At 47.4% G+C, this 23,313-nt stretch overlaps 1 protein-coding gene across 7 annotated transcripts in view; it reads left to right on the top strand.

The window, feature by feature from the left end:
• Positions 1-23,313, top strand: part of Cabin1 (calcineurin binding protein 1) — a 127,090-nt gene that overhangs the window by 14,820 nt on the left and 88,957 nt on the right. For 6 of the 7 annotated variants that reach the window (XM_034523786.1, XM_076917151.1, XM_034523785.2 and 3 more), the window contains 11 exons: positions 1,006-1,292; positions 2,602-2,770; positions 4,695-4,831; positions 5,578-5,795; positions 8,027-8,105; positions 8,644-8,831; positions 9,790-9,942; positions 10,817-11,011; positions 13,379-13,621; positions 14,849-15,005; positions 17,124-17,239. In XM_034523786.1, coding sequence (XP_034379677.1) covers positions 1,006-1,292; positions 2,602-2,770; positions 4,695-4,831; positions 5,578-5,795; positions 8,027-8,105; positions 8,644-8,831; positions 9,790-9,942; positions 10,817-11,011; positions 13,379-13,621; positions 14,849-15,005; positions 17,124-17,239 — 1,942 coding nt within the window. The remainder of the gene's footprint in view (positions 1-1,005; positions 1,293-2,601; positions 2,771-4,694; positions 4,832-5,577; positions 5,796-8,026; positions 8,106-8,643; positions 8,832-9,789; positions 9,943-10,816; positions 11,012-13,378; positions 13,622-14,848; positions 15,006-17,123; positions 17,240-23,313) is intronic. The other variant, XM_034523787.2, reaches the window with a different exon arrangement.

Here is a 23,313-nt window from a genome sequence, read left to right as displayed (position 1 = left end):
AGTGGCTGGAGAGCTGGAGTCATGTACCTGCTTGCAGGCTGCTACAAACCAGCTTAGCTCTTTTAAGCATGCCCAGTGTGTAAGCTGCTCACCCCAGTCACTAGGAATGTTCCTGTCCTTCTCAGTCTTCTCTATTGAGAAGGGGAAAGAACATTAACATTTGGTAGCCAGCAGCTAGGTGGGAACCTGGAACCCTGGAGTTTGTCCCAGGTGTGCCCTGACTGTTGAGTCTGCTCGTATCAGGGTCTGATGAGCTGTTCCTCTGTTCGATGGGTTTCAGCATAGCCTTAGTAGCTCTGTAATGTATAAGAGGCCCTCTCCTTCCTGGACAGGAGAATGATATTGGTGGGACACTGGAGTTGGGGTAAGCTTGGCGCTTAATTTTTTGCTTTAAAAATTCTGGCATTATGGACAAGCTTATGCCTAAAATCCCAGAACTAGGGAGGCTAAAGCAGGTGGGTCTCCGGTTTCCAGACCAGATTGCACAGCATAGTGAGTTTGAGGCCAGCTGGGGCTCCATAGTGAGACTCTCTCAAGCATACATACTGTACATACAAGTTCTCACGTTAAATTTTGAGTCGTTAAGTTTAGCATGTTCTGCCATCAGTGTTGTAATCCAAACCCCTCATCCCTCAGCAGGCACCTTACTCAGATCATTGCACTGAGGTACAGAGCTTCTCTACTGGGCCTTCACAGTAGGCCTGATGCTGGGGTACATGCTGCGTCTTAAAATCTGGTAACAGCATCCCTGCTTTGTAGGGGATGGTGTAAGGAAATAGAACATGAGGGGTCTCTGCTGAGGTGCGGAGCAGGAAGACATTCGGTCTCTGCAGCTGCTCTGGCTCGGGCGTCTCCATTTTACCACATGTTGGATTCAATATTTTGTTGGTTATAATGATGTCAAAGTGTTGACTGCCTTCCCCTGCTCTTGGAAGTCACAGCTCTGGAAACAATTGTGCTGAATCTATGCAGGTGCTGACAGGTATGGTGGGCCTTTCTTTGCAGGTGGAAGTGCCTTGGAGAGAGCTTGCTTGCCATGTACAATCACCTTACTACTTGTGAGCCTCCAAGACCCAGCCTTGGGAAGAGGATTGACTTGTCTGATTACCAGGATCCCAGCCAGCTGTTAGCATCCTCTGTAGTGGTTACACCTGTCAGTGTGGTCCAGCCAAGTCCTGTTTGCACCAATCCAACTGTCGCCGTGGCTGAGCCTGTGCTCTCCTACACCTCTGTGACCACAGCCAGCTTCCCACTGCACAGTCCTGGCCTGCTGGACACAGGCACTCCTATGGGTGAGCAGGCCTTGTGGTCTCACATTCTTTTTGTTTTGTTTTGTTTTGTTTTATTTTTTGAGACAGGGTTTCTCTGTGTAGCCTTGGCTGTCCTGGAACTCACTCTGTAGACCAGGCTGGCCTCGAACTCAGAAATTCTCTGCCTCTGCCTCCCAAGTGCTGGGATTAAAGGCGTGTGCCACCACTGCCCAGCATGGTCTCACATTCTTGAGAGCCTATGTATGGTGAGCCCAGCAGGAGTAAGAGCAGGAGGCCTGGGCATCTCCAGGGAAATACATCATGCTGGCCTTTGTGGCCTAGTGAAAACCAGAGCTCCAGCCTCCAGGTGGCTCAGTTGGTAAAAGCACTTGCTTTACAAGCGTCAGGACAGAGTTCAAATCCCCAGCACCTGTATAAAAAGCTGAGTGCAGTGACAGAGGCCGAGAGTCTTAGTGCTGGGGAGGTGGAGACAGGAGGATCCTGGGAGCTCACTGCTCAACTAGTATTGCAGGGCCTGTGAAAAACTGTCCAAGAAATAAGGTGGAGAGTGACCTGAGTGGAAACTAGCCTTGTAGGAAACTGTAGCCTGGCCCCAGGGCATAGACCTGCCTCTTCCCCCTAGCCAGGTGGTGGTGGTGGTGGCAGATCTCAGCGAGTTGTAGGCCAGCCTGGTCTATAGAGCGAGTTTCAGGAGAGCCAAAGTTACACAGAGACCCTGTCTCAGAAAAAGCAGGTGCCTCTTCCCTTGGTTTTGTCTTTGCTGCTGGTCCTGCTCTCTTGCTAGGTGTCTGCATTTCAAGTTCTTGGGCCTTAGGGAACATTAAAGTCATTGCCATGTGTGGTAGTGCATTTTAGTTACCACTGGAATTGTAAAAAGTTTGTACCATAAGCTCCCCTGCAGTTTTCTGATTTTTCTGCCATTGTACAAAAGAACACTGCAGTTAGAGTGACTGCAGCATGGGTGGTTGGATGTCTCAGTTGCACGAGTAAGACAACTTTCCCTTGTTCTCTATATAATCCATGGGGCTCTTGCTCTAATCCTACCATTGGGAGTTTGGTGGGTAGTGCCACTCACTCTGTCCATCCCAGTGCCGGCCCAGAGGCTCTCCCAGCTGCTTAGTACTGAAGGTAGGAGTGTCCTGAGCCCTGACCCAGGGCCTTTTCAGCTCAAGAAGGGTAGGACCATTAAGGGACTCAGGACTCCGTGTTGTTGAGAAGAAAGGTTTCATGACTGTTACAGATGATGTCAGTGTTGGTGGATGGTAAAAGACGGAGACCAGTGGGATCCTCCTGCCATGGTGTAATGCTTTAATTGTCATTCTTTGTGAAGGTGATGTTTCTGGAGGAGATAAATCTAAGAAAGGGGTCAAGCGTAAGAAGACTTTAGAGGAAAGTGGAGAGACAGCAAAGCGGAGGTCTGCCCGTGTCCGAAACACCAAGTGCAAAAAAGAAGAGAAAGTGGATTTCCAGGGGCTTCTAGTAAAGTTCCTGCCCTCCAGGTACTGGGCACTCTGTGGTTTTTCTAATGTAACCTGCAAACTGCTGTTCTTTCTCTCAGCAGCATTTTTCAGGCTATTTGCACTCTCCCCACGGTTGTCTTCCTTTTCCCCATGGTGTTTGCTTGAATACAGAGTGTAGGTTTCACTGCTGACTGCTTGGATTTTTCTCACCTCCTGAATACAGGAGCTACCTGATTTATCCATTAGGGATTAGTGGCTTCCTAAGTTCTCACAAGATGAATGAGTCAGGGACGTGTAGTCACGGTACCCACTTTTTCTTGGGGTACTTCAGGGCTGCTGCAGACACTTATGGAAACCCCTGGAAGGAAGCCATCTGTCTTTCAGTGTGTGTGTGCCTGGCTGGCTTTATGTTGCCATGGTTCCATTGCATTCTGAGAAGATGGAGGGAGAGCCTGCTCCTTCATTTTATTGATTCTTCATGTTCCTCAAAGAATTGCAGGGGAGAAGGTGCCAGCTTTCAGAAACAGGAGGGACCTGGGCCCCTACTTCCTGTCCTGGGTTTTTACTGCTCGTGCTTTGGCTTTGCTGTTCTTCAGAAGCCCGGCGCTCTCTCCTGGGCCTTTCTGGGATTTATTGTGCCAGTGGGTTGCTTCATGGTGCCCCGCTTTCCAGTCCTGGTAGAGTGAAGGAGCAAGTAATGTGCCGTGGTCCATCATTCCTCACAGCATCTGGGGCATGCTTTTGGCTTGCCATGACTTCCTCTCTCATCTCCTGTGTCTCCCTCCACTGATACCTGAGTAGGGTTTCCTCAGTACTCTGTCCAGGTTCTCAAGTTTTTGGTTGTCATTTTGACCAGTGACAGTTTATATCAGTAGTGACTCTGACGGTGCAAGAGAAATCTAGAAGCCTTAGCAGACTTTACATCCGTTTTAGAGCAGCACACCTAGCCACTCTGCGTTCCCTCTCGCCTTCTCTCCCATGAGGGTACCATTCTTAGAACAAGGGTTCTGTTTAGTACACAGCAAAGGCAGGACCAAACCAAGGTAGAGATGTGATGCTGTCTGGTAGTTCCTCCTGAGGTGTAGTGCAGGAAAAAGTTGCTCTTTGGAAGAGTGAAGGAGTGTGGTGGGGTTGGTGACCCTGTCCCCCTCTTAGCCCGGCTGTCACACCCTGGCTCTGTTTCCTGCCTTGTGTATGTAGAGTTGTGTCTACTGTATTTGAGTCAGTTTCTGTGAGGTTTGAGTATTCATTACTTTGGGTTTTCCTGTAACAGTATGATAGCTTGCTTGCTGGAGTCTTGCTGGAGTGTACGTGCAGTAAATAGTGGGTTTATAGGCCCCTGAATGTTATGCTATAGAGGTGCTACAAGGGTGGCCAAAACATGGTCTTTAGAAAAGTCTATAGGACGGTGGCTGCAGTGTGAGGTGCTCAGATGGGTGTGCTGTGTCCCTGCTCTGGGCAGCCCTAGGCCCCACAGCACCTCTGTGTTCCCTTTGTCCTGGTCTGGAACTCTTGCTTATGCTCAGCTCTTCCCAGTTGTCAGCTGGAAGAGCATTCCCTCTGATTCGGCTCTCCAACACACAGTCCCTGTGACTGTCTGAAGCAGTTGCTGGTGGTGGTCCTTATTTGGGTTGTTTGTGCTTCGCCTGCTTATGGACTACCTCTCCAGTTAAGAGATGGACTTCCTGTTGGCCAGCTCCCTGTGTTTGTGGTTGTGTGCCTGGCACATGGCTGCAGCTCAGCAGCCATCTGTGGATGGTATAAATGAACAAGTGTGGGGACCAGTCAGTCACAGAAGTCTGCAGAGACGCGGTGGCTCCTGGGGGCCTGGGTGTGGATGTTCTCACCCATCTGTTTCAGTAAATGTTTTCTCGGCTCGATTCAGTTGCTCTACTAGGAGGAGTTGGGATGCTCTGTCACAGCGAGCTGTATGGCTTTCATGATTTTAGCATGTTTCATGTAGGTTAAGGAAACTGGACCCTGAGGAGGAAGATGATCCATTTAATAACTATGAAGTTCAGTCAGAAGCCAAACTGGAGAGCTTCTCGAATGTGGGACCTCATCGACTGTCCTTTGATTCAGCTACATTCATGGAATCTGGTAGGAATGGACAATGTGATCAGTCACTGCTGGGCAGTCCCCTGCATCAGCCTGTAGCCTGCCTGGCTTTGCTCAGCAGAATGGTTCTGGGGTGTTTCATAAGAGTGGCTGAAGTCTTTTAAAACAAATGGGAGGGGGCTGGAGAGATGGCTCAGGGGTTAAGAGCACTGACTGCTCTTCCAGAGGTTCTGAGTTCAATTCCCAGCAACCACATGGTGGCTCACAACTATCTGTAATGGGATCTGATGCCCTTTTCTAGTGTGTCTGAAGACAGCAACAGTGTACTCACATGTATCAAATAAATAAATAATCCCTTTAAAGAATTGGTGAGGGAGCTGCCTGTGGTCAGCTGAGGGTCCAGGTGCATACTTGCTGTGCTGCTGTGAACTTAACACTGGATTGAGGGGCCTCCCTTTGTACGTTAACGTGTGTTATCACGTCTGTTCTCTGTGTGCCGTGTCCCAAACACTGTCTTGTGCATACGATCTCATTCACTGCACATGCAGCACAGTCAGTTCTTTTGGTGTTCATCTTAGACATGTGGACTTGGAGAGGGTTGTTCACCACTGCCAAGGGTTGGAGCCAACATTGAACCCTGGTAGCCTGGCATCAATACTTCAGTGACTTTATTTTCACCTAGATTGAGTGGGGGAGGCTGGACACAAGCTGTCCTCTTCCAAAGAGAAGAGACGCTGGGCCCAGGAGGGCCTGTTGGTTTGCTGAGGTTGTTTTCCCTGTGTGGACAGAGAAGCAGGATGTGCATGCGTTCCTGATGGAGAACCTGACCAATGGGGGCGTCCTGGAGCTCATGATGCGCTATCTGAAGAGCATGGGCCACAAGTTCCTGCTCAAGTGGCCCCCAGGCCTGGCGGACGTCGTTCTTAGCGTCTACCACAGCTGGAGGAGGCATAGCACCAGCCTGCCCAACCCACTGCTGAGGGACTGCAGCAACACGCACATCAAGGTTAAGTGTCGTGGTACTTGGAGCCAGTGACAGGGAGCTTCCACAGGTTCAGGGCTGATCAGAGTCTAGGACCTGGGCCGTTGTGTAGTTTGAGGCAGGGAATCACATGGCCTGTCTTGTGCCCCAAAGAGCCCTAATGACTGATTGCAGTACTCTGTGATAAGAGTGAGCAGAGCCGATTGGAGGAGGCTGTTGCCAGCTGAGCCTCAGTGGTCATGGGTTCTATTAGTGGCAGTGCAATGAAGTCGAGATTCTTGAACACAGCTGACCAGACATCTGGACATGAGGAGGAAGAAGCCATGGGGAGGGCTTCTAGTGTTGTTTACTGAGATGGGAGAGGTTGCAGGGAAAAGAAAAGGAACCTTTGGCTATATTTGAAAAGCTAGGATGTATTACTAATTTTAAAAAGGTTTTTGTGTGCATGCATGGTATTGGGGGACTTGTCCATGCTGGGTAAGCACTCTACCACTGGACTGTATCCCCAGCCCTGTTCCTATATGTATCAGCTGAGAAAACAGTAGTATAAAAGCTAGGTCGGGTGTTTAGGGAGTAATGGGGCCTCCAGCAGTTGAGGGCCAAGCCTCACTCAATCCTGTCCACTGCATTCTGTATCCCAGGCACCTGCTGTAATGTTCTCTAGAGCTTAAGGAGACACAGGCTATCCGACCCACTTCTCTTCTTGAAGGTAGAATGCCAGATGTTGAGGTAGGAGAACAAGAGCCATCGGGGGCTGTTTTAGTTATTTTTCTATTGCTGTGTTAAGACACCATGACCAAGGCAAGTTAATAGGAAAGAGGGTTTCTGGGACCTGCAGTTGCAGAGGGGTAGGAGAAACCACCATCATGGTAGGGAGTGTGGCAGTAGGCAGCCAGGCAGGCAAGGGACTGAAGCAGCAACTGAGATCTTACATCTCCACAAATAGCCAGGAGCTCAAGCCTGCCCCCAGTCACACACCTTCTCCCATAAGGCCATACATTATGATTCTTAACAGTTTGACCAGTTGGGGATCAAGTATTCAAACTTGTGCGCCTGTGGGGCCATTCTCATTCAAAGTACTCTGGGGCCCAATCCAGGTAATTTTTCTAGCTGAGAGTCAGGCTGGAGTTGACATGCCTGTAGAGCCATTGCTTCCTTGCTAAGCAAACCTCACTGGGATACCTCCAAGTAGCTTTTTTCTCACTGGCCTTGTTCCCTCCAGGAACACTGTGAATCAGTAGGAGCCAGCATTTGGAATCCAGGAATGGGGCTGACCTTTTCCTAGCTATGCTATGCTTGCTGGAAGTGCCCTGTCCCCGAGTCTTAGCTTCCTTAGTGCTCTGAGGATGTCACATCACACTGCTGGTACTTTTGAGTGTTTAAAGGTGGATAGCCCATGTCTGGTCTGGTGCAGAAGTGAGGTAACAGGCTGCTTTCTCTCTTGGTAGAGCCATCCCTTGTTTATCTAAATATCCTGTCAACTAGCCATTGATTGTTGTTTCGTAACTAACAAATAGGTTGAAGGAAGAATTGTCTTTTCATCAAAAGTAAATTCAGGAGCAGCAGAAGATGGCTCAGTGGGTAAAAGAGCTTGCTGTACAACCGCTGACAACCTGAGTGTGGTCCCTGGAACCCATGTAATGGCTCTCCAATCCTCTACACCCGTGCCACCGCACACGTACGCGCACCACACACACATGTACACATACACACAGTCTAACACAACTGGAGAGATGGCTCAGTGGTGAAAAGCACTGACTGCTCCTTCAGAGGTCCTGAGTTCAATTCCCCGCAACCACATGGCGGCTCATACCATCTGTGATGGAATCTGATGCCCTCTTCTGGTGTATCTGAAGACAGCTATAGCATGTGCGTACATAAAATAAATAAATAATTCTTTAAAAAAGAGGAAAAATATATAAATACATTTTAAACAGGTTTGTAAACAGTAAATATTAGTACTGATGGTGTAGCTCAGTTAGTAGAATGTTTGCGAAGCATGCACAAAGCTCTGGGTTGTTCCCTCAGCCCTGGAACAAACAGTTGACTCTGGTGGCCCATGCCTGTGACCCAGTCCTCAGGAGATGAGAACAAGAGACACAGAAGTTCAAGGTCACCTGATGGCTGCAGAGTCATTTTAAGGCCGAGCTTAGGATACATGAGACCCTATCCTAAAATGTTAAATTTATATGGCCACTTCAATTATTTGGCAAATCTTTGTGAATTTATCCCTGCCTCTGCTTCCTGTCCTACAGGACATGATGCTGATGTCTCTCTGCTGCATGGAGCTCCAACTGGACCAGTGGTTACTGACCAAGGGCAGAAGCTCCACAGGTAAGAGGAGGCATCTGGTTCTTGGTGTGGTGATTTTTCTGAACCCCAGAAGGTTGAGGGAAGCTAAAGTGGGGGTGCTGGGTCATGCAGTATGGACATCTTCTCTGAGACAGCTTTTAAGTATCTGATAAATCCCCACACTTGTAAGGCAGCAACAGAGGCAGGTGTAACATGAACCAACCTGCTGTTGCTGTTATTTGGAACTTGAGGGGATAGAGTGCTGGCTTTGGAGTGACTACTCAGTACTGTGTGTCTCAGCAGTTCTCTCAGATCCTTCTTGTGGATTCCACCTGGCAGAGTGCAGATAAGCTCAGATTCAGTCAGGGAAGTTAGTGGCCCTCTTTCTCTCTCTCTCTCATGGTCTCTGCACCTGTACCAGCTGAACTACTCTCTGTCCTGCTGCTCACGGGCTATAATTCTCTGACGTCTCAGAGTACCTCATTATGGACACTTAAGGGAGGGCAGAAGGTGGCCTCTGCAGCAGGAGGGTGTTGGGATGGTGTACATGAGGGCTTCATGTTGCTCTGATGGTTTTTAGTATCTCCTCGGAACTGCCCTGCTGGTGTGGTGACAGGCAGGTTTGGGCCTGACTTCCCAGGAACCCACTGCCTGGGTGACCTCCTGCAGCTGTCATTTGCATCATCTCAGCGGGACCTGTTTGAGGATGGCTGGCTGGAGTTTGTTGTGCGAGTTTACTGGCTGAAGGCGCGTTTCTTGGCACTACAGGTTAGTCGCATGTCGTGCAGGAAGGGCAGAGAATTGGCCGTATTGAGGCAATATGCATCCATAGCCCTACTGGGCTTGGGTGAGGACGTGGGGTATGGTGGGGAACTGCCAGCATGCCGGCAGCCCAGACATGACTGCCATTGTGGACAGCACCTCCATGCCCACCACAGAGCGTTGGGAGGGATGCATGCTGTGTTCCCTCGCAGCCCTTCTCAGGATTGCCTCGATTGACCCTTTCTGTTTTCCTGAGAAAGCTCAGGCAAGTGTCAGGAATGGAACAGGGCTCTCCAAAAGGAATGGCTCATCTGTCTTTGAGGGTTCGAGGAGCTCCTCCTCAGAGCCTGCTGGGAAGGCCAGAGTGGCTTGGCACTTCCCCAGTAGCCATCAGTGCCAGCATTGGTGCACTGGAGACTGTCAAAGGCAGCCAGATTTCAGCAGCTGCAGCAGCTCGGTCTGAGGGAAGCAACACACTTAATGTGAAGGCTATCAGTTCTACACTTCGGATCGGCCTTGGTTTTAACTCCAGGTCTGTATGACACCTGGCTGTGCTGAGCTGGCATTGGTGTCTTCACCTGTGACATGGGTTAGTGATACTGTGTTTCACAGAGTTGAGGCATGGATCGCTCATTCACTTACTCAGTCAACAAATATTTGGTTAGCCCCACTTTTCTGGAAAGCCCTTTTCTGGGGTGAGGTACGAGGACAGCTATACTGAGTTAAAAACCTAGCTTTGTGGGGCACGTCTGTGATCCCAGCACTTAGAGGGATGGAGTTTAAGGTCAGCCTGCAGGAGCTAGTACCAGATCAGCCTGGACTATGAGACCCTGTCTTTAAGCAAATAAGTAAAAACCAACTTAAGGGTGTCTGCATCTAGTGAGATCTGGAATGTATAGGACCCGACATAACACAATTACTTCTCTACCTTTTGCCCCCATTTCTTCTTTTTTCTTCTGACCAGGGAGACATGGAACAAGCCTTGGAGAACTATGATATCTGCACAGAAATACTCCAGAGCTCCAGTGCTATCCAAGCGGAGGCAGGGGCTGAGCAAGGGGACATTGTCATCCGGCTACCCAACCTTCATAATGACTCCGTTGTTTCTCTGGAGGAAGTGAGTGGAAGCCTTTAATGGTATTTTCTCAGTGGAAGACTTACTCTGAGTTAATCTATCAGACCCGACTTGATCTGCTCCTGTGGAATAAGAGATGCCCAGGTGCTGAGCAGAAGGTCCTGGAAGGGGAGTGAAGCAGGGCAAGGAGTTTGTCCATCATCAAGTGTGGAAGCTTCACGCAAGCACGGTGTACAAGTAGTTGTTGTTCCTCTTTCTCTTCTGGGCAGCGGCAGCCCTAGCAGCGATGGAGGGATGTGCTAGCCATGCAGAGCATGCTGACCCAGCTGTGGGGGGAGAACAGTACACAGTGCGTGCCAGGCAGCTTCTGATGGTCCCCTTCTCGCTGTGCTCTCTCTGCCGGCCGCAGTTCGTCATCTGTGATGTTTCACATGGCTCAGAGTAGCTTTTGGATTCCTCTGCCTTTGTTTTAGGATAAGACCAGGTACACTGCTGCCTGAGTCAGGATGCATTGGGCCTCCTGTGGGGGAAGGGCCCTGTGAGTCAATAATGTGTGTCAACCCTCTGGCACCCTGGCAGTCTGTGGTTGTTCAAGTCTGGTTTGCTGAGCAGTGACCATGAAGCTTTCCCACTGTCTTGGCAGATACTATTAGAGAACGCTCCTGCTTCTTCAGTGGCAGTGTGTTTGGTTTTACTTGAGTATACTTTGGCATAAATGTAAATAGTTTTGAAGGTGTGTACACATTGTGTGGACACTGATACATCTTAAGTGAGGTAGCTTACTGTAGTTTGGATGAAATGGAGTGCTGGAGTATTAGCTTGTCTTTCCTGTTCGGATGGGCTGACTCAGACAGTGGCTGAGTGCAGGGAGGAGGTGAGGGATTTGCCGGCAGACAGCACTTGGGATCCTTTTCAGATTGAGAAGAACCTGAAGTCTCTGGAAAGGTGCCAGTCCCTGGAGGAGATTCAGCGGCTGTTTGAGGCAGGTGACTACAAGGCTGTGGTGCATCTGCTCCGGCCCACTTTGTGTACCAGTGGGTTTGACCGAGCCAAACACCTGGAGTTTATGACTTCCATTCCTGAGAGGCCAGCCCAGCTGCTTCTGCTGCAGGTATGTGCTTACGCTTGGGTCCCCATCCATGTTTACATCACCTCTACTTGTGTATGAAAACACAGAACCAAAAGAGAGAAGTGGGAGCTTTTAGCCTACCACCTAAAATGATACCAGACCAAAGATATGATCAAGATTGGATAATGCTAGATCCTAGGAGTTGAGATTTTATATTAGTGCGACTTAAGGTGAGCTCACAGTTGGCTGCAGTTTTTGCCCGACAGGAGGAAAGAATGGTTAAAGATATCCTCCACCGTTCCACTCATGTGTTCATCTCCGTGATAATGTAGAGCTTCGTTTTATTCATTTTAGCTTACAGTGTAAAGAGTAAGAAATACGCGCACGTTTTCCCGCTTGTTGAAGAAGAGCACTGGCATTGCATGTGGAGTCATGTGTGCCCTCCTGTTGATGCCGCTGCTGCTGTGCCAGCCGCACACCGGCTTTGTGGAGTGCTCTGTCATCGTTACCACTCCCCTGTCCTGAGTCCAATCGACACAGACATGGCCAGCCTGAACTGTGTCTCTTGGTTTATGTACTAATAGCGCCTGTACATTAATCTATTGGGTCTTGCCCCTTTTGGTTGGAAGGAGTACAGTAATATTCCAGCCTTTTCATTTGGCGTTTTAATCATTACCTTTCTTGAACTGGGAACTACCTAAGAGGCACAGCTGTGAGAACAAATGTTTCTTCTCAGCCATGGTAGGAGGGGAGGAGAGAGACGGCTTGAGGAGAGTGCAGAGGAGTAGGAGACTGCTTTGGCTCCTGGCCTTGGGTGGGTGAGGCAGGACCCTGCTGAGACCTCGTGAAATGTGTCTGACCTTTGTTACCCTGAAAGGTACTTAGAATGGTAGTGTGTGGAGGGGAGAGCCAGTTTGGGATGAGTGTCAAAAAGGAGGGACGGGCCAGCCCTCTGTACTCTGTAGGATGGCCCTCATGCTCAGATGGTATCTTGTTCCTGCTACCTTGTTCCTGTCAGTAGATGTAGCCGGAAGCTTTTTTTCTTGGGAGGAGTGTTGCCCTGTATTATGGGCTGTTCTGAGGACTGGGCCATAGACTGTGGAGCTTCTGCTTCTAGGAATAAGTGATTTCCAAGTGTTGCTGCCTGTTTTCTTATTGAGTGAAATGATTTTTTTAAATTAATTAAAGATATTTTTTTCTCATTGGATCTTTTTTCTTCCCCCCAATGTGTCATTTGCTATTAAATCATGGCTTTATTTTTGTTTTGTTTTTATATTCAGCCTCTGAGTTTTTACGTGGTTTCAGGGTCTGCTCACACTTTCAGGGAGACGGCTGTGGTTGTCCTCACTGTGCGCTTGTGTCGTATGCTTAGAGAACCTTTCGTAGGCCGGAACGGCGCTCGTCTGCTCAGGGTCTCCGCACAGAGGGCTGGCGTCCCTCTCAGTGCCTGGCAGTGGCCAGGAAGGCTCTAGAGGGGAGAAGGGAGCCCATGATGTCACCAACAGGGATGAAGGGACACTCGCCCTTACCCACCCACAGTAGTGGCCTTGTTGTGTGGCTTGCATATTTTAACTTGGCTGCTTTGCCATTTCTGGGGTGGGGATCAAACTTGCAATCCTTCTCACCGTGAGGGGATGGGATACAAGAATGGGATCCTGATTTAGCAAGCTGCTTTTTATGTTCCTCAGTAGAGCAAATAGTTCCTTCTCGTTCGGTTAATTTTTAGATGTTACTATTTTGGGTTGTTAGCTATACTTTTTAACCTTACTGATTTTTGCCTGTTTATTTTGAACCCAGTCTCTTAATGAAATTCTCATTTCTTTTTATTGTTTTCTGTTTATTTGTTTAGGTATGTGGTAGCATTTCCCACAGAGAGTGGTAATTTGGTTTCAACACTAGTTGGCAGCTAGTCTTCTGCATTTTTGTTCTTTCTGACCACAAGCGTTATGTTCTATTAGAGCAGTGGTTCTCAACTGACCCTTTCTCCCAGGTCACATGTCAGATATCCTGCATATCAGACATCCATAGTTATGAAGTAGCAATAAAATAATTTATGTTTTAGGGGTTAGGGTTAGGTTAGTTACAAAGGGAATTAGTCACTTGGTCTCAGCTCTGCTACTTGGCAGTTCCATGATCTAGTTCACAGAGGCCTAGATTTATAAATGGGAAGATTAGGTACAAAAGTAAAACAAGTTTTTAGAGGCTCCCTGTTGGGTGGCCTGCCATATTGCCCCTGTACCCAAGTCAGAATGTGCTCTCTCAGAAGCCTCAAGGCTGTGTGGAAAGGCTGACGTGGGACTGCTCCCGGGTCTTTGGTCCTATCCTTTGTTTCCTCCCAGTCTCAGCCTGAGGTCCCGGTGTGGTAGGTCAAGCGGCCAGCACAGTCTTTGTTTTGCTTCCTGTGCTCAGGACTCCTTGCTGCGGCTGAAGGACCACAGACAATGTTTTGAGTGTTCTGACGTGGCTCTGAATGAAGCTGTCCAGCAGATGCTGAACTCAAACGAGTCTGCAGCCAAGGAAGAGTGGGTGGCTACAGTGACCCAGCTGCTTCTAGGCATCGAGCAGGCACTGTCATCAGACAGCAGTGGCAGTATCCTTAAGGAATCATCCTCTACCACTGGCCTTGTCCGGCTCACCAACAACCTCATTCAGGTAACTCCCAGCTTTTCTTTGTCCTATGTTGTCTCAGCAGGTGGTCTCTGATAGCCCTTCTGAGGTTCACAGATACTGACTGAGTTATGTACCCTAGAGGGGCACATTGGCTTCTCTGCCTGCGACTGTGGAGTTTGAGGAGGTAGCTGTCCACAGATACAAACCTTCTGGGGGCTGTTTTGTCTAGAGGTTAGAGTTGATGATGTAACAAAGATCCTCAGGCATCCTGCTCCAGAGATGCGGAAGTGGCTTAGAGCGGGGTTCTGGCTGCATTTAGTGTGCCAAGAGGCAGAGCAAGGACCAGAGTCCAGCTCAGGCTTCCTGCCAGGCTTTCTTATGCCACACGCTACCCTAGAACTTCCGGTTGAGGGCTAGTACTTCACACCTAGGTTGGCCCCAGTCTCCTGTGTTTCCCAGGCCAGCTCTGGGGCTCGTACTCTTCACTGGAGTGCCCTCTGCTGTCTTCTCAGCTCACACTCTGGCCGTGCTAAGTCCTCCCGAGCGAACTGCTGCCTCCCTACTCTATGGTTGTCTTACCCTCTGTTTTGTTCTGCTACAGTCTAGGTTCCTGCCGTTTCTTTGATGAGCTATGGAAGCCCTGTAGTAGTCCTTCCTGTACCTTCTACTTTTTAAGTCCAGTCACCATCCTGCCACAGAGGCAACTTTTACAACTGAAATACGAATGTCTCCTCTCTTACCTAAACCCTTCACATACTGTCTGCGTCGTGTGCCAAGGTGCACTGATCTCCAGCTTTTCCTCTTCTGTTTTCTTAGCTGAAGCTTTTCTGGGCCATTTCTGGGATCCTGGCCTGTGAATGTGTCCTATGCCCTCATGCCCTGCCCTCTCTGGGTGTGGGCATACCACAGTCATTTACCTGGAAGCCTTAAGGACTTATGTCTGATCACCCTGTGCATGAAACCCTGTTGCCACTCCTGCTTTTATGGTAGTGTCTGTATATGCCCACATGGCTCAGTAGCTTCTCCATGCCTGACTTCCCCTGGGTGTTGGTCCTGGTCGGTAACTCTGTGTGGCATGAGATTCCCCACTGGTCATTCTGGGAGTCTGTCTAATAAACTGGGATACTGGTAGGGCAGTATTCCCATGTTAGAGCTGTAGGGGTAGGCAGACAGCATGCCTCATCATTTCCGGAAGTCACAACAGTGTATGCTCATTACAAGAGGCCTGGTGAGGTGGCCATGTTGTGATATGCCAGTGCCCTTTTCCAGGTCATCGACTGCAGCATGGCTGTGCAGGAGGAGCCCAAGGAGCCCTGTGTCTCCTCCGTGCTGCCCTGGATCATCCTGCACAGGATCATCTGGCAGGAGGAAGACACTTTCCGCTCCCTGTGCCACCAGCAGCAGCTCCAGAACCCGACAGAAGAAGGTGTGCTGGCTGTCGGTTTGGAGGGATGGGCCTTTCCTATCCCCTGTGTGGTGGGCCCTGTGGCCTTATACCGGGTATTGTGAGTAGGTGTATGCTAGTGAGCTGGCCCGGCTTGTTCAGCCTCTGGAGCTCTGTGGTATTTACTTCTTAGAGGTCATGCTATAGGCACACCTCAGGGTACCCATACCTCATGGAGACCCGTTGTCACGGCTCAATGATTTTTGTTTAAGTATAAATGCCTAGTGATGAATATCTGAGGAACTCTTGACATATTTGTACTAAATTATAGAACTCTTGACATATTTGTACTAAAATGTTTTCACAAAAGACTTGAGTGTTTTCACAAAAGACTTGAGTAGGGAAACATGTAACTATAAACGTTTATTATTTTTCTTATAAAAATGAAAATAACCCATACAAAAAGAGTTTTCTAAAAGCTACCAGCAAGTGCTGTACATGGTGGCATGCATATACACCTAATCCCAGCTCTTGGGAGGTAGAGGCAGGTAGATCTCTGTGAGTGAATTCTAGGCCAGCCTAATCTAGATAACAGGGTCCAGGATAGGCAGGGCTACATAGAGAGAGCCTCTCTCAAAGAAAAGAAGCAGGCAAGCTGTGGGCAAGTAAGCAAGCAGGAGGAAGTAGTCTAGTTCCTCAGCCACACACCCAGGGAAGAGCGGATGGGTTCTGTGGACAGGCAGGCACGGTGCTGTGTCTCTCCACTGTTCCCTGTCCTGTGAATGAAGGGAGCAGGGGAGTACTTCCATCCTCCCATGACTAGACTTAATTCCAAGGACATGGCACAGGATTGAGCACACTTCTGGCTGAGTAGTGAGTGAGATGCCTTAAGAGCTGAGTCACTCAAAGTGGACACTGAATGAAGTGAAAAGCTGCAGGATCAGGCAGAAGGAGCAGTTAACCTGGGATGTTAGCCCAACAGGCCATGGCCAGGCTGGCGGAGTGACTATGGCTTTCAGAGCTGTCCTGCTGTGTCATCCTCCTGGATGTGGGCTCATGAAGTGCCCGGCCTCAGATAAAGTAAGTCCTGCAGCTGCTTTAGACAGTGAAGGAACTGGCAGCTGGATATAGCAAGTTTTGCCTTAAGGGAAATCTTGATGGTGGGGGCCTTGGCTGCCTCTTTTACCTCTGTAGACATGGGCCGGGGGAGGGGGAGTTAGAACTAGTTTTAAGGAAGAGTTAGGTAGGTTTTATGTAGTAGAAAATTCATGATTTGTAAGACTGTCAGGCAACTCACAGCCGCCTGTAACTCTAGATCCAGAACATTTTGGTTGTCACAGGTACCAACATACATGCTGCAGACACCGACACACATACAAAAAATAAAAACAAAACCTTTGAAAAAAAAAAAAAAAAGAAAGAAAAAGAAAACTGGAAACTGAAGAGCCCACGAAGGCTGGAATGGCTTCAGCCTTTATTTTTTGAAGGGATTTGTTGGGGGTGGGGGAGGTGGGGGAGAAGGGGTTTTCTTCCCTGTTTGAGACCTGATACATTCTTGTAAGCTATTTAAACTGTGTATAGCTGTGTGTAATGTCTTCTGGTGTTGTCTATTTAAATATATTCTGTCTTAATTCACTTGTTCTCTCCCTCCCCCCCAAAAGAGCACCCAAATAAGGTGCTAATGGTCTTTGTATAGCCCAGAGTTCTAAGACTCCTGGGACTTTTGGAGAAAGTAGTAATAATTCAGTGATGCACAGACATGTAGTGGTGATTCAGTAGTCAAGTAAGCCTAAGTAGAGGAGGCTTACAGAGTTGTGAATGGAGTATGACCCTACTACTGTAACTTCCTCTTTGAAAAGCACAGAAGGTGCTTTGAGAGATGTGTACCAGAAGCCAGTATTGGTTCTCAGGGTAGTTTTATTTTTTTGTGAATGAAGTATTCATTTACATTTAGAAACATGTATGATTTATTTCAGTTGATTTTTGATAAACATAGATTGTTTATGAAAGCCAGCTAGGTATTTACTTAGAAGACAGAAAGAGGAAAGAAAAAAAATTTTGTGGTCACATAAGAGAGACAGAAGAGTCCCTGAAGAGGAGGTAACACCGCCAACCTCCAGCTGCTGCATGTGTTTGCACTAACCTCCTGTCTTTTCCCAGGGATATCGGAGATGCCCATGCTCCCATCTTCCCTCATGCTGCTCAACACAGCGCATGAGTACCTGGGCAGGAGGTCCTGGTGCTGCAACTCAGACGGAGCACTGCTGCGATTCTATGTGAGTGACCCCTTGTGTAAGGCTGGCTGGGGCAGGGGGAAGGTGGGAAAAGCCAAAGTGACTCCTTCAGGCTTGTGTCTGCCTGCCTGTAGGGGTCTCCACTGTGCACCTTTGACTAATATATGTCTGTAATTACTGAAACTTACTACAGAAAGTCTGAACCTGGTTCCTGTGGCTTTTTTTTTCCCCTGTTACTGTGACAAAATAACAGAAATAATTATCTTTTAAGGAAGAAAGGTTTCTTTTGGATCACGGTTTCAAAGATGCTAGTCCATAGTTAGTTGACCACGTTATCCTTGAGCCTTTAGCATACATCAGGATCAGCACAGGTCCTCATTGTTCAATCAGGAGCTATTTATACTGACTATAGACAGTCTTGAACTTGCCCACTGCAGTTGACTGGTAGTCGAGCTCTGAGCTTACTGGAGATAAGGAGTAGGAACCAGTCTCTGCTGATTAGGAAGCCAGTTAGTGCCAGACAAATTCCAGAGCATGAAGTTTTCTGGGTGTACCAAGGGAGGAGTATCTAGCCCAGCCTGTGTACCTGCTTATACAGTTTTATTGGGGCATTCATTTATGTAGCAATTATGGCTGCTTTTACTATACACTGGCAGGGACAAGAAGCTGAGTATGTATGGCTTGCAAGGCCTAAAAAATTTTTTTGTTTTTTGGCCCTTTAAAAAGTCTTCTGCAGGGTAACTTCTGGTGGGTGGGCATACCCTTTGTAACTGTAACTGTAACTGTAGTGTCCTCCGCAATGCCGCTCTAGTTTGCCCTGTCTTCACCCAATTTTTACTACTTACTAGGGGGCCTGTCATTTACTTACTGTTTTTTATTATTTGACTTTTCTACACTGGTGTGAAGTTTAGAGAGTAGGTGTTATTGTTCACTTGGTTCATTGCTGAATTCAAGTGCTTAGTGTAGCACCTGGCACAAAATAGATGCAGGTTTGTGTGAGTCGGGGCTCTAGAGGAACAGATTTGATGGAACTGATATTAAAGAAAACTTATTAAACTGACTTACAGGCCATAGTTTGGGTAGTTCACTGATGTCTGTCTCACAGCAGAAATGCTGAGAATCCAGTGGTTGTTTAGTCCATGAGGTTGGGTGACTTAGCAGTCCCAAAATGGGGGTAGAGCCCAGGAGGATCCCTGGAGAACTGCTTGTTTCAGTTTGTGTTGGAATCCTGAAAAGGTTGACTGTTTTAAAAGATTTATTTATTTTATGTATATGAGTACACTGTAGCTGTCTTCAGACACACCAGAAAAGGGTATTGGATCCCATTCCAGATGGTTGTGAGCCACCATGTGGTTGCTGAGAATTGAACTCAGGACCTCTAGAAGAGCAGTCAGTACTCCAGTGAGCCATCTCTTCAGCCCCAGAAGTTACAGTTTTAATACCAACTGCTGCAACAGGATAGATAAACTTGCCAGTGAGAACGAGGGCAAGCAGGCAAAAAAAGCAAAGTTTCCTTCTTCCGTGTCCTTTTATGTGGGCTGCTATGAGAACATATAGCTTAGATTTAGGGTGTGTCTTCCCACCTCACATAATCAAGAAAATCCATCACAGAACAGCCCAGAAGTTTGGGTTTTAGTTGATTCTAGAGATAGTCAAGTTGACAACCAAGTTTAGCCATCAGTTGAAGGAGACTTTGTACAGAGCTTTTGTATGCATAGAGTTGATAGTTTGCAAAGCCTGTAATGCTCTCCAGGAATCCACCTGCTTCATTGCCCTGCCAGAGTGCAGAGACACTCTCAGCTCCTAGGAGGTCTCAGGGCGGCTCTCTCATGAAGAGAAGCTGGGAAGACGGTTCAGTGGTTGCTGTATAAGGATGAGGGCCAGAGTTCAGATCTCCAGAACCTGCGTGTCTTAGAGTTACTAATGCTTTGATGAAACACCATGACCAAGAGGAGGAAAGGGTTTATTTAAATAAAGGCTATACTTCAATCACTGGAGGAAGTCAGGGCAGGAGCTCAAACAGAGCAGGAACCTGGAGGCAGGAGCTGATGGCAGAGGCCATGGAGGGGTGCTGCTTACTCGCTTGCTCCTAATGGCTTTCTCAGCCTGCTTTCTCATAGAACCCAGCACCACCAGCTCGGGCATGGCTCCTTCTACATTAATCACTAACTAAGAAAATGCCCTACAGCTGGATTTTATGGAGACATTGCCTCAACTGAGGCGCCTTCCTCTGTGATGACTCTAGCATGTATCAAGTTGACATAAAACCAGCCAGCATCCTGTGTAAGTGCATCAGGTGGTGTCCTTCCTCCTGTGCTGTGCCTCTTTTTTTTTTTTTTTTAATTATTTATTTAATGTATATGAGTACACTGTTGCTGTCTTCAGGCACACCAGAAGAGGGCGTCGGATCCCATTACAGATGGTTGTGAGCCACCATGTGGTTGCTGGGAATTGAACTCAGGACCTCTGGAAGAGCAGTTGGTGCTCTTAACCACTGAGCCGTCTCTCCAGCCCTGTGCTGTGCCTCTTTACACTAGGCTGGCTGCCTAGCTGCAGGATTGAGCTCCAGGATCCACCTCTGTCTGTCTCCTCAGTGCTGGGATTAACAAGCACATACCCTACTACACCCCACTTGTTAAATGTGAATTCTGGGGATCAAACTTGAGTCCTCTCCATGCCTGTACAGCAAGCACTTTCTGTTCTGTGCTATCTCCCCAGACCCTTTGTCAGCCCCTTTACTATATAGACTTAAACACTGATAGTGATCCAAGAGGAATTCCATTGATCTTTATTCTTGGTAATGTGTTACAATTATTAATGAGGTTGAGTACATTTTTTGCCACATCCTTTGCAGCTTGGGTTCTGGAATTCCGGATAGGGACTATGAGAGAATAAAGAAAGACAGTGAAGTGGGATCAGTTAAGAGTTCTCTTAACTGTCCCTCTACCACCCTGCCACCATCCTGGACCTTCAGCATGTCCGTTAGGCCCGGCGCAGTGGGGTGAGTAGCTTAGTTTGATAGTAGGTCTCTGTAGACCATCAGTCTCAGGTTGGATACACCTGGGGACGGAACCTGTACCAGAGAAAAGCCTTGCTATTACCCTTGAGCCTGGCCCATATGGGTAATGGCTTTGCCAGTGTTCCATGGGTCAGTTGGCCTTGGCACCTTCAACTGGCAGTGCCCACATCAAAATACACATTCACTGGGGCTTTCCTCACTCGGGGCTTCCTCTATGCCTATACCTTTTTATGTTCCTTGATCCTTGGTTTTCTCTTTCATAATTTGGCTGCTCATAAAATTTGTAAGTTTTCCTGTGAACTTAACATTCTCTGTCCCATCCCCCTACTTTGGTTCTATACAGATGTCCAGTCCTTGTCTGGTGTGTCCCACCACTTTTACTGTACTTGGCACATACATTACGAACCGTTCCTTGGCAGCTGTTTGTTTCTTGCAGCTGCTGTGGTTTAATTTTGTGTGATGCCTCATTTACAGAATTTTGAAGTTCTTGTTTTGTCTTTTGGGATAGAGTCTCACCATGTCGCCTATACTAAACTCCGGCTACTCATGATTCAACCCTCTGAGTGCTTGGAGTATAGGCCTGACCCGCACATCCAGCCAGAATGTAAACATTTAATATCAACTCACCAGGCTTTTCCTTTATTGTTGTAATGTCCCCACTTAAGCAGTCCTTCTCTGGGCCAGGGGGGAAAGGCACTTGCTGTCAATCCCGATGGCCTGAGTTTGCTCCCTAGAACCTACAGTATGGAAGGAGAGAGCTGAGTCCCTCACACATGTGTCACAGTGTGCAAGTACCCTTTTCTCCATAAAGCAAGTAAATAAACGTAAACAGTAGAGGAAGAGAGGAAGGAAGGAAAGCCAAAAGAAATCATAGCACATGCCTGGAATCCCAGCACTTGGGTAATGAGGCAGGACGGTCAGGAGTTCAGAGTCACCTCAGCACATGAGACCCTGTCAGTAAACAACGAAACACACACACACACACACATACACACACACACACACACACATACACACACACACACACACACACACACACACACACACACACACAATTGTAAAGATTTCTCCTGGCTTGTTACATGTGTTCTTCATTCCATGCCGATGTTTGTTTACAAGTCAAGGCAGGTCCAGCTGCACATATGGATGGCCAGTTGGTTTGAGCTCATTATTAAAGACTTTTCCTACTGGACCTAAGGCTCCTTCATCTCTCATAGGTACACAGGAGTTATCATTAGGCACTGTGTAAGGAGCCTGTCTACTCCTGTGCTGGTGCCATAGGTAGTCTGGTAACTATTAGGATTCATGTCCTTACCTTTTTTCCCCATCATATTCTTTTGGATATTCTTAGCTCCTCCTTCCGTAATGTTGTAAGATAAGTGCATCATAAAATTCTGAGAAACTGCACCCTCCCTGGAATTTTGATTGGATCAGTGGTCTTAGAGATATGGGAGAGAAGTGTCCAAATTGAACTCCTTAGTCAAAAATAGTATATCTCTCCATTTATTTCAGTCTTTTATGTTCCCGTTTCTTATTTCAGTTATGTGCATTTTGTTTGAAGACTGAGTTTTTGTATGTGGTTCTGGGGGTGCAAGAATGCCTTGTATGTGCCAGGCACGTGGTCTGCAGGTACCTTAAACTTCCAACCCTGGGTATCTTTAAAAAACTCCCTACTGCAAGTACATACTTGTATTAGGTTTTTTTTTTTCCTATCTTGTTTTGCAGACATATTGGAACATTTTAAAAAGAAATCTGTCTTAGACATAGCCTCTTAATTTACTATTTGGTTAGTTGTACTGGGTTGTGGACTTGATGAATTTTCTGTGTTAATGATTGTAGTCTATGGATAACTTTATTTCCTCCTTTCTTTCCTCTCTTTATAGTTCTCTGTTTTATTTCTCTCTGTCAGCACCTGGTCACAGGATTTTTTTTTTTTTTTTTTCTGTAAAGAAGAGAGGATTTGTGGGAAGAGGGTCTGTGCAGCTCCTCAGACTCTCAAATACTACAAAGGCAACAGGGCCCGTGGAGGTTAAAGCTGAATTTCCCGTTTCTTTTCTTTTCTTATGAAATAGTTTGGATTTTATGATGGTGTTAGAGACACAGGGCTTGTGCGTTTCAGGCAAGCACTGTGCCACTGAGGTGTAACCGGCCTTGTTTGTTTTTATTTGAGTCAGGATTTCTCTGCATTGCACAGACTGGCAATGAACTTAACCAGGCAGACCTTGAACTTTGACCTCTCTTTTTTCAAGTCTCCCAAGTAGCTGGGATTTCAGCTTTGTGTCTAACTAACTACAAAATAGTTTTTCTTTTTTTTTATTTCAGCATTTAAAATGTTTATATTTTAACAGCATTTATGCTGTTATTTTTTAATAACATTTTTATTCTTTGAAGGTTTCATACAGTGTAGTTTCGTATTCAGCTCCCACCCCGTCCACCCTACTCTTCCCTCTACCCCTAACTTCCAGTACACTCTTCTTATCTCATACAAACACCGACACTCTAGACGTGACCCATGGGCAGGAGTTTGTCGTTTCCCTTTCCTAGCCCCAAATCCTCTTTCTGTCTGTACATTTTAGCTACTGTTAACTCTGATTATTTATTGATTTATAGATTTTTCCCTCGAGTCGTACATTTTGGAATAGAGGTGTTGCCTTGTTAAACTTCAAGCAGTTTCCCCGTTTTTCATTGCTAAGCTTATTTATGCTTTTTCCCTCCTTTTAAGTTAAAAAAAAAAAAAAAGGCATATACACCTTTAATCTTACCACTAAGGAGGCAGACACAAGCAGACGTCTGCGAGTTAGAGGCTAGCCTGGTCTGCAGAGAGGTTCCATGGCGACACAGAGAGACTTGGGGAGGGGAGGGAGATAGAGAGCTCGCAGCTTAGGCAGTGGCTCCGTAGGGAAAGTGCTCGCTACAGACGGAGGCAATGCAGTGAGTGTCTAAATAAACAAATGGATTTAGTTTTGGAAAAGGCATGGATGCTTGAGAAGAATGTATATTTGTTAATAGCTGGTATAAATATAGACATAACATATCAAGAGATACAGCTAGTTTGCTGTGCTGTTCATGCCTCCTCTGCTTCTCTGACGGTTTGTTG

Source organism: Arvicanthis niloticus, chromosome 20 (assembly GCF_011762505.2).
Source record: "Arvicanthis niloticus isolate mArvNil1 chromosome 20, mArvNil1.pat.X, whole genome shotgun sequence".
NCBI classification, from domain to species: Eukaryota; Metazoa; Chordata; class Mammalia; order Rodentia; family Muridae; genus Arvicanthis; species Arvicanthis niloticus.
The sequence above is the reverse complement of the archived record's forward strand: the minus strand, read 5'-3'. Positions and strand labels throughout refer to the sequence as shown.